This window comes from Camellia sinensis, chromosome 11 (genome assembly GCF_055761805.1).
Source record: "Camellia sinensis isolate YWXY chromosome 11, ASM5576180v1, whole genome shotgun sequence".
In the NCBI taxonomy this organism is placed as follows: Eukaryota; Viridiplantae; Streptophyta; class Magnoliopsida; order Ericales; family Theaceae; genus Camellia; species Camellia sinensis.
The window spans coordinates 148,598,564-148,610,510 of NC_138971.1; the positions used below are offsets into that span (position 1 = coordinate 148,598,564).

Here is an 11,947-nt window from a genome sequence, read left to right on the forward strand (position 1 = left end):
CATAATATGAGCTAAATCTTTTTTTGTTTTTGTTTTTCTCTTTTAGCTTCCATGGCATCAGTTTTTTTTTTTTTTTTTTTTTTTTTTTTTTTTTTTGAGCCAAGCTCCCTTATGTACAATAGAACTACTAGAGAACATAAACCAAAAAACAAAACTATGACAAAACTAGATAGAGAAGGCATACATATAAACATATAGAAACCTTAACTAGTTATAAATATTTGATGACAATGCCACAAGTACAACCACTTTCATGCCGATTCTAGCTTAACAAATGCAGATTCAGAAAATAAAAGAGGGGGGAGAAGAAAAGTGAGGGAAAGAAAATTCTAGAACATCAAAATAACCTACAGATGCGGCTTTAGTTAAGAATCATTTCTTCTTCTATACTAATGCCTTTGTCCCCTAACCCCAATAAATACATTTCTTATCTTGTGTAATTCTTTGAGAACATCTCTCACACTCATTCTTTCACTAGGCATTTCAGTAGAACATGAAACTGCAATTTGAAAGACTGGTACTAGGCAAGCCTCTAGTTTAGAAATGTTGGTTGTACTACTTTGCATGCTCCTACTTGGCTCCTCTTCCATTTCCAATATGATTTGGGGATCAACGATCTGCATTACTAGACCTGGAAGACACATTTGTACGTAGCTATGGAGGTTTACATTGCCTGTAAACATGTTATTAGTTGGTCTTTTTCCTGTGAACATTTCTAGTAGTAACACTCCATAACTATACATATCACCTTGCATTGATACCTCCACACCCATACCATACTCTGCAATATGGAATAGTTTAAAAAAAATGCCCAAAATTTTTACTTTTGGTATGATTGTTGAACTAATAAGTTGTATTTCTTTTGTTGAAAAAAAAAGTTCAACATTTCAGAACATAAAATTATCTTAAGGGTTAAAATCTATGTTCAAATACCATAGGGGTAGGACAATGGTTGATTTAATTTGTTGTGGTAGCTATACAAACAATAAGACAAAGTCAAGGAAAATCATCTCCAAAACATGGCTTAATTTCTATATAATCTCGTAATTAATTTTTAGGTCACCGCAAGATAATAATATAATGTAACTACATAATATTTCTTAATCAATTTCAACATAAGAATCACTAAAAAAGTACTTGGGGCAACATAACCAATTGTTCCTCTAATCCCAAAGGAACTTGATTGCTGATGAATAGAAATTCCATTGGTTGCTGAAAAATCTTTACCAAGCCTAAATCACTAACATGGGCCCACAAATTACCGTCAAGAAGAATATTACTTGGCTTTAAATCACAATGAATAAAAGCCATTTCACAATGATGGTGAAGATAATCCGACGCACATGCCACATCAATGGCAATGTTCAGCCTTTGAACAAAGTTCAAGTTCTTAGGTTAGGTTCATGTTGCTCTAAATGACTTGGGTGTAACCAATTTTCTAAGCTCCCATTTTCCATGAACTCGAAGACCAAAGCCTTGAAGTCGTTGCCTTTAAAATCAATGCTTGAGCAAGCTATAATTATCTTGACAACATTTCAATAGAGAATGGTCTTCAATGCTTCACATTCTGTGAGAAAACTCTTGTTCGCTCTACGTTCATGTAGTTTAAGCACCTTCACAGCAATGATTTGTTCATCAGAGTTGAGAATCCCTTTATAAAGAGAACCATATTGTAACGCCCTCAAAATTATAACATTAAACCCATCAGATAAGACATGCATTTATATATAAACTAACCACATTCTTATATACAATAGAGTTCCATTACATAAGTATTACATGTTAACATCAAAACAAAATGCCCTACGGGCTTACACCTTTCCAAGTAAACACTTAGTTACAATAAAAGAGTGCTAACTCATACACATTAAGCCCTTGGCTTGTATTTACATGTAATACATCAAAAAGTGAAACGACTACGTCACGTCCGCCTCTAGCCTCCCAAGCTATGTCCTTGGCGGTGGCATACTTCCTGTACCTGAAAATGATGTTCCCATATAGGGTGAGCCACAGCCCAGTAGAAATACACTAAACCAACCATGAACAATGACTAAAATATTAGCAACTGATAGATGGCCAACACTGATACAATCACATAAATCACACATATTTATGTCATACGACTTATGAGTCTTAAGTTACCTTTCATTTTCCCTTTTTCAACGGATAAGCATGCTAGCTCTATCATCATTTCCACAGATATGTATAAAAACTATATCCCACATTCAGATAAGCATATAAGCTATATCCACATTCTCAACAGATATGTATAACAACAATATCCACAGATAAGCATATAAGCTATATCCACACTTCACAAAGATAAGCATATAAGCTCTATCTTCACTACTAGACAAGCATATGAGCTGTATCTACGGAGTTCATCCCCTATCTTCTCCCAACACTATCCGGTTTAGAGGTACATCCCCTATCTTCCCCTAAACCGCGGAGTACATCCCCTATCTCCTCCTCTACACATAACGTATATAAACACATTGGTTCTATATACAATCACTCAATACATATAGTTAATGTATTCAATCAACCGTCAAGTTCCATGACACATTCACTTGATTAGTTTCAGTTTGCCTAATCAACATGCATTGTCTACAACAATCACGACTATCCTCCACCGATAGCCCAAAGCAGTTATTTCTAAACAGAGAATAAATGCACAAATGGATATTCAATCAACATTTCATTTCCTCATTCTTCTCAATTAATTATCCCAATTAATCAAACAATGTAATTAGGCCATTTTCCGTAATTACCATTTCAACCCTTAGGTCCCATTTTCATCAATGATTTAACATCAATTCCATTTTTTCTATGCCAAACATGCATCTAGGTTTATTATGAATAAAACCCCAACTTTTGTAAAATTACACAAATGCCCCAAACTTTCACAAAATTACCAAGCCAAGCCCAACATCTCAAAATACCAAAATTTAAAGACAAAATCCATAGAGAGGAGTAGGATATCCCTACCTCAAATTCGGAGTCCCAAAGGAGAAGACGACAAAACCCAACGTGCTCCAAAACCCGTGATTTTTAGATTAAAATGTAGCCCTCGACGATCAACAACTTTTTTTGTAAAGGCCAAAGGTGAGCAAATCACTCCTACTAGATCAAAACCTAGAGAGAAGGTAGAGTCTAGAGAAAGAGACTCAACAATGGTGTTTTGGAAAAGTAAGAGAGAGAAGAGAAAGTGAAAAGTGATTTAAAAAGTCACAATTTCGGGACTTTAACCCAGGTCTCCGCTCGAGCGTAAAACACCCCGCTCGAGCGGCCACTCACAGACTTCCGCTCGAGCGGCCAACCTCCCGCTCGAGCGCAGAATGCACTCGCTCAGCACTTTTGCAGAACCAGACCTCCGCTCGAGCTCCCAACCCTACGCTCGAGCGTACAACACTGCACAACAAATACTGGATGGGTGTATTCCCCGCTCGAGCGCCAACATCTCCGCTCGAGCGGACAGGCCAAAAATCTGGGCAACTAGTTTTGGTTTCTAAACTCAACCAACCTGAAACAAATCCGCCCAACACATCCTATAACTCAAATACGAAGTAAAAAGGATGTAAACAAGATAATAAACAACTACTAACATCCACGGACACATGTCCGGATCACTGTACAACAAGGGTAAACCCGGGATCGCTATACATATCCTCCATCACCAACTAAGTTGGATGGTGAGAACCCATTTGTTGCTTGAAAAAGTTCTCCAAAAGATAGCTGTAAATATTGGTTTTGCAAAGGCGAGGCTAATTTGACTTGCTGTCTTGATCTTTTGTTTCTGTAAATAATAGCTAAAATGCACACTGATAATAGAACAATAGTGAGAGTAACTATTAGAACTATTACTCTATGGTTGAAAGGTTGTTTCCTTTCATTTAAGACTCGCATTGGGCATGCAGGCAATTGCAATAGTTTAATTCCTCCGCATAGCTTACTATTTCCAACAACTGTGAAGACACTAATGTTTGTGAAAGCTCCTCCATTCGGAACTTCACCATCAAACATATTGTAGGAAAGATTGAGATATTGAAAGAATCGAAACTCCCTGAGAAACCTTGGAATCTATCCAAACAAGTTGTTCCTAGAAACATCTAGTTCTTGAATACCTTTCAATTGTCTGAAGGATGTCAGAATTGTGCCTTCGAAAAGGTTACCGTCGATGTCGAGGAATTCTAAAACTTCACAATTGCCGAGAGTAGCAGGGATTTCTCCAAATAGTTTGTTTTTTGATACATATAGTCCACCCAGATTTTTCAAGTTACCTACTTCTTGTGGTAGTAGTCATGTTAAGTAATTTTGACTGAAGGCTAGATTAAAGAGGGAAGGCAGACCAAAGATTTGATGAGGTACTGCTCCTGTGAGATGATTGTAATCAAGATAAAATTGTTGTAGATTGGTACAATTGCCTAAAGAAATAGGACTGCTTCCCTCAATCATATTTGTTGATAGGTAAAGACTACCAAGCCTACACAGGTTTCTAATAGACGCTGGAATCTCTCCAGAGATTTTTGGTGTGTTTGGTTTGTGTTTGTAGAGGAGTTTTTGAGATAAAAAGTACGAAAACTTGTTTGGTTTGCCTTTTTTCAGAAATGATTTTGGAAAATTGTTTTGGAGAGAGAGTTTTAAAAAAAGTGATTGATTTGATGTGTATGAAAGAGAGAGTGATTTTGGAAAGTAGGTAACCAAACAAAATTTTGAGATTTTTTTTGGAAAATTTGTTTGGTTTGATTACTCTTGAAATTTTGTTTGTAGAGAATTTTTCCCAAAAATTTTTCTGAAAAACAAACCAAACAAGGCCATTATTTTTGTCAAGCATGAGGATTTCCAACATGGAGAGTTTTCCAATGGAATTTGGAATACTACCTGTAAGCATGTTACCACTTAGAAGGAGATATTGCAAATCTACAAGGTTCCCAATACCAAAAGGTATGTTTCCAGATATATAGTTGTCTTGTAGATTGAACCAAGTGATCTTGGTGGAGAGATTTGCAATAGAATGGGGCAAAAAACCTTTAAAATGATTCATTGCCAAATCCAGAACTTGTAGATTGGAACAATTGGATAAAGAAGTGAGGAAGCTCATTAATTCATTGGCTTGGTTTGTTCCAAGTGAATTGTCAGAAGCACCTACACAGACTAAAGCATCAAGGGTTCCCAGATTCATAGGCATGGGCCCAGTAAACGAATTGCTGCCAAAATTAATGTACACAAGTCTTGTAGCATTGGCTATTGACGTTGGAATTTGGCTATAGAATTGATTGAGTGCAACATAAAATCCTAGTAAATTTGGAAGGGTCAAGCCTAAATCTGGTGATAGAATTCCATGCAATTGGTTGGTATTGATAGAGAAGAAATCGATTGATGAGATGTTGTAAAGCGAAGCAGGAACCATACCGGACAAATTGTTTTCTGACAGCTGTAGAAACTCCAACTTGGAAAGCTGCCCACGTTGGGTGGGAATGCTTCCCTCTAGATTATTGTACCCTAGGCAAAGCACACGTAGATTGGAAAGGTTCCCAATTGAAAGTGGGATAGTTCCAGTAAAATGATTGATTGCAAGATTCAATTTTGAGAGATTGGACAAAAAACCCAGCTCGACAGGAATTTTACCTCTTAGATTGTTATAAAGCACACGGATAACTCTCAAGTGTGAACAATGAGTCAAATTGGTAGGAAATTCACCTTGGAAAGATTTATTCAAAGGGTAATGCTAGGGACACCAAATTTTCAGAAGGTACTGCAGACAAAACAACTTGCCAAGTTCTTGCGGGATTTCGCCATGAAAGCTGTTGTTACCTAGATCAATCCTCCTAAGGAAGGTGAGGTTCCCAATTTGAGGAGATACAGAGCCCACCAATGCGAGAGATGACAGGTTTAGGAGTGTCACACGTTGATGTCGACGACCGCATGAGACTCCTTGCCAATTGCAAAACTGAATTGAATGATTCCATGAGCTCAAGGAACCCAGAGATCTTGTATCAAATCCTTGATTGCAAGCAGTGCCTGATGGTCTGTCTCGTTGGCAGTGGTAATCAGTTCAAGAGAGTTCATGAAAAGGAAAATAAAACAAACTACAGATGTACTAAGTAGACAACTGTGAAAAGTTGAATTTGTTCGCTCCATTTGGTGTTAAAAATAGAATATTATTATGATGAGAAATGGAGCTGATAAACTTGAACACGTTAATGGAGAGCCAAATATAAGTATTTATAGAGCTAGGGACTTTTTTTTTTTTTTGGGTTGCGGAGAGGGGGGAGCTAAATATATGTATTTATAGTGCTAGGGATTTTTTTTTTTTTTTTTTTGGGGGGGGGGGTTGTTTTAAATTTTGATTGGCTCGATTTTGATATAAAATTTATGATTTTGTTTCAATTTGATTCAATTAATTTTTATTTTTATTTTTTAATGAAAAATGCGTACATAAGTATCGCATGTCATCTTTTTATAGAAAAATTATAAATTGTTCAATTTAGTGAGTTAACCTGAACAAATTTAGTATCCGTTTTCTTTCAAAATTCCTAATTGATAGACCAAAGGGACACAAAATTTAAGATTAATGATCAAAATTAAGTTAATTAAAATGATAAGGACCAAAATAATACAAAGGTTAAAATGTAAGGGCTATAATTTTTTTTTTCTTCTCTTTTCCCGTACTTTATTGTGTTATTAAGGGATCATCGCCAAAAAGCTAAAAATTCAACCCCGTTAGCAAAGGGTCATATCGTATATATCAATTAATTATTTTTTTTCTTACAACTATTTATTCAACTAAAAAAAATGAATAATGTTATATGCATCAATTAGCGTACTAACTAGTATACTAATTGATAATATGACATAATTTAAGAAATTTTTAGTATTTGTAATTTGTATAATGAATGTGGTCAATAATAATATCATAACATATGTTGTTATATTAGTCAGTATACTAATTAGTACATGTAGAACTACTGTAAAAAAAATAATTCTTAAACACATCTTTTTTCACCTCTTAAAAAAGCTTAAAAATTAAATGACCATGCTAAAGGCCTCGAAATTTGAGGCACGAATTTTCTTCCAATAATGATTTTTATTTATTTTTTTGCTGTGTTGGTTTGGTTTTGTGGTGACCGGGTACGTTGTTTGCCTTGTCCTCTTGAGTTATGTTGAATTTACTTTCGTTAGAATATCGGGTTTTAATGTGTGGTCTTGTTAACTATTGGGTTCGTTGTTTTTGAAAACTTCCTCCCAAAAATCTATCGTTCTTATTTATTTCAATCCCGAGTTTCACTTGTTTCGGAAGGTGCGAGGTTAGGTCTGGAGTGTCTTGAGTTGATTCGAAAAATTTCCTTACTGGAGGACAGAGCCGTACGTGCGGGGGCTTAGGCCGTACGTGCGGAAGGGGGGCTGCACGTTCGGGTGGTAAGGCCGCATGTGCAGAAAGCAAGGGAGGTCCAGGGTGCAACACTACAATATATGCAGGTGCGGAGGGAAGTGCAGAGGAACAGTGTCACATGCGGGGTGAGAGCCACACGTGCAGAGGGGGTTGCCGCATGTGCGGGAATGGGTGCCGCACATACGAGACGGGTCTAAGTCCGAAAATCTGCCTTTTTCTCTCTTCTTGAACTGCGTGTATATCACTTTTTGTATACCTCTCTCTGTCTAAAAAACCATTTCTTTTCCTTCTCTTTACATTTACCTACACCAAACAAGATCAAAACCTTGGTTTCTTTAAATCCATTAGATTTTTACCCATAGCCCCTTCATCAAAGTTGGAAAACTTCTCGAGGGTTACGTTTTGTGCGGTGGAGATCAAGTTTTAACATCGTTGATTTAGGGGGTTTCATCTCTTTTCTTCTTCAAAACTTGAGGTAGGGATTTTCTTAGAGTTATATATATATTTTTGCAAGGTTTGTTGATTTTTTTAACTCTTTTGGATGAACTTTGAAATTTGATTTTGGCTCAAGAGTATTGGTGATCTTAAAAGTGGGTTTACACCTTGTCTTTGCTTAAAAATTCTTGAGAGTTTGAACTATACTGTTGAGGAAAGATGTTTTAGAGATGGAATCTTTCAAAAGATGAAGAAATGTCTAGTTTTGGCAAAAACCTAGAAAGTTGAGATTTTTGAGAGGGATGTTGAAGGTTATGGTTGTTTACCTATTATTATGTTAAAATGAATGAATGGTTGGAAATTTTATTTTGTTGTGGATATAAATGGGAAATTTTATGAAATATGAAAACTAGTTGGTTTTGAGACTTATTGCTCAAAAATGTGAATATAGTCATGAAGAGACTAAATTGTTGAGAATGCTTGAAATGTGGAAATGTGTCATTCTTTTGATGGATATAAACGGATATATAATTATCTTGTGAGATTTGCATTGGAAAGAGGAATGGGAATTGTGATCACAATGGAAAAGTTGTGTGGAAGAATTGAAAATGGAAGAGATGTTGCATTGCATTGATAATTGTTGCATTGGCATTTCAATTCATTTTGTTATAATAAATTTTGAATACTAGATTTGAAAACTTTTGTATTGAGAAAAGAATGTTGTGAAATAAGTTTTCATGGAATTGCTTTGGGGTAAATACGTTGGTAAGTCCGGATAGGTGGTGTAGATGAAATTGATTAAGTTGGCCTGAGTGTCTAGGGTAAAAGATAAAAAACACGCGCAGATGAGGTACCACGTGCCTTCCGGTTAGTTACCGATAAAGTAGAGTTTTGGTAGTGCTAATTATGCCTACTTGCAGACACCAATCTAGGGATTACCTGAGTCATGTTTACCGCCCCTTGAACTAAATTGATAACTTTTGAATTGCTGAAATTTCAACTGGTTTTCAAAAGATAGAGATGTGATTTTCTTTCAAAAAGTATAGCATGGCATGTGAATTTCATTTCGTGAGACTTGTATAAAATGTATATACTTTGTTAAGAATTTCCTACTCGGCTTTATGCTCACCCTACGGGATTTTGTGCAGGAAAAGATGTAGTGATTCCGTCTAACTAAGGGCGTGGAAATGTGTGTTGAGAGCACAAGGTTCTCGTCTTGTTGTGACTGTATTTTTTGTAAGCCAAGGGCTATAATTATATGGGTTCAAGAAACCATTTTTGTGTAACCGGGCTTAAGCCTTATTTCCTACTCGGCTTTATACCCATCAATGTTTTCCTCTACAATTAATGTGGGATAGGTGATTATACACCATTCCCAATACCTCATTCATGAAATCAATTTTATGAGGCAATTTCTCATTCAATTCTCAATTATTTTTTGTTATTCTTTTTATGATGTAAAGATTTTGTTATAAAGAATCTAATCTCATTTGATCTCACCTCAACCAATAGTTGGGACCCACTTTAATTTTACATTAAATCACTATAAAATCATTATTTTCCAACAAATCTCTCAAGAGCACTATGTGTTTCTATTATTAATAAATCATCAATTATCAAGTTCATTTACTGTACAAAACCATAGATCTTACCATTTCAGCCTGTGTTTGGCAAGTGGGTTTGCAGGCTTTTTTGGCTATTTTAGCCACAAAAAACAAAATAGGCTATTTTAGCCATAACAAACAAAACATCACATCCAACCCATAATCATTACATTCTTCTCTCACAAAAAAACTCAAAAAAGCCAAAAAGCCAAAAAACCCTTCCCAAACCAAGTTTTTAAGTCCAGGCTAAAATAGCCAAAAAAGTCAAAAAGCTAAAAAGCCAACCGACTTCCCAAACGGAATCAATTACAATGCTTTATCTGGCCATGTTCAAGACCACCAAATAACTTCTAGGCAATGACAATCTTAAAAAGTAACCAAAACTAAAAAAAATTAAAATGTATAAAATCAGACACAACGTCCTGACATGAGATAAAGCTTACAAAATATTTAGCTCTCACCCAATGGCAAAGAGTTTTATTCAATTATCTTGTTCTCTCAAGTTTCAACTCAAAAATTCCTTTTGAATTTTTATTTTATTTTCATATCATTTCTCCATCTTTACCACTCCACAACCAACTTCATTAGTGTTATAATTGTATATGCAAAATCTCACGGGGTTATTGATAGGGTAAATAGATCATTTATTATTATTTTTTTGAGCAAGCAGAAAATAAAAAGATATATTAACATAGATTCATTACAGACCTTGTGAAGTTTATGTGTTGCATCCACCATTGACCTATTAACTTTCGAAATACATAGAAACTCAAAAAAGATAACAATAAAGGCCTATTTTGAGAAGTTGATTAAATGTTAATTTTTTTAGTTTTTTGACTTTTTTAGATTACATCACTTCTCTATTTTTTTGTACATTAAAAAAAAAAAAAACCTAAAAAAATCAATTTTTAATCTATTTCTCAAAATAAGCCAAAATATCATAAAATATAATAACAAAAATCACAAAACATGCCTTTGCCTCTGCAGCTAGTAGCAACGGAAGGTTAGCTCTCTAAGCTCAACAGTCCACAAATTCCTGATTCTCCTCATCCCACACCCAAGCGTAGCCAGCCTTGTACCCTTTATATGGGCCTATGTGAAATTTATTGGAGTGGATGTCCAGATCAATTTGTAGTATTACTAGATGTGACATGAAATAACTTTTCTTATTAATTGGTAGATTGTTGATTCTAAACCAGATGTTAATTTGGGAAATTTATTCACAAATATGACTACATTTTGTTTCCATGAGTGATAGGACTATTAAATTAATCCAGTGTGGACACATAAGTTAATAAACATATTGTGATTTCTCTTGAAATAATACTATATACACTGATTATTAATTAATATATCTTATATTATTTATTAATTAAAATATTAATATAAAGTAATAGATCCCAACACTGCATAGACTTATGTTAGTTTAATTTTAAACATTAATGTTGTGTTTGGTTGGGAGATTTGTGAAGAAATTTAGAGAAAGGGAAAAGGTAGGTTAAATATGAATAAAACATACCTATATTGTACATACCTTTTTTCTTTTCATTTCTAAATCTCTTCCCAAATTTCTCAAACCAAACACAGCATAAAGCTTATAAAAACATTCAGAATTTTGCAGCATAATATGAGTGAGCACATTGACGTGTTAATTAATGCCAATTAAAATATGAATGTGAGAGACACACAGCAATTTTTGTGCATTGATTTGACTCATTTTATGCTAGCTCATTGTTCAATTTGGGTTCGGTTTCTTTTAAATTAGAAAATTTAAATCTAAGATAGTTTGAGAGACTCGTGAGATTCACCACAGGTTATATTTTAATAATTTAAACTGTTTATTTTATATATCAATTTATTCATATCATCTATGAAAAAATTAAATTATTTTGATAATTGCAATCTTTTTATTTGATTGAGTTTATTTCCAAAAAAACGGATAGTTTATTTTAAAGAGCATACTTGCTGTTCATATTTTTAAAACAAACACAATAAATTAAAATATTATGATGATTATCAAATCAACTTAATTTTTACTATGGATAATATACACTAAGGATCCTGCAAAATGAAAGTTCATATCATAGAAATGGAGTCTTCGATGGGCTTCACGGGCTCCTCAAGTTATCTCAAGTTCACATTTGAATTTGAAAGAAACTCGAGTTCCCATTTCAATATCATTTTGTTAATGATTTCCGTTTAAAATTGAACCGAATTAATTCAAATTAAAAATTTTAAGAATAAATTTGACAAAATTAAAACTTAGAGAATCATCTAAGTGACACCTAACACAAACTTAAACACTCTGTTTGTATCATGTGACTTGGTAAGAAATTATAAGAAATAACGTAAAAGATGGTGATACATCCCCCCATATCTTTCCCCCCGACTCCAATGAGGTGGCTGAAAAACCCAAATTTCAATTTTTGTGCATTGATTTAACTCATTTTATGCTAGCTCATTATTCAATTTGGGTTCGATTTCTTTTAAATTAGAAAATTTAAATCTAAGATAG

At 34.4% G+C, this 11,947-nt stretch overlaps 1 protein-coding gene across 1 annotated transcript; it reads right to left on the minus strand.

Annotated features, from left to right (window-relative positions):
- Positions 1-389: 389 nt before the first annotated feature.
- On the minus strand, positions 390-5,799 carry LOC145802759 (uncharacterized). The gene is made up of 4 exons (XM_082895532.1): positions 5,772-5,799; positions 4,806-5,658; positions 1,263-1,369; positions 390-781 (listed from the first exon to the last, which is right to left on the minus strand). The coding sequence occupies exons 1-4, from the start codon at positions 5,797-5,799 to the stop codon at positions 390-392; spliced, it is 1,380 nt and encodes a 459-aa protein (XP_082751658.1).
- Positions 5,800-11,947: the final 6,148 nt, after the last annotated feature.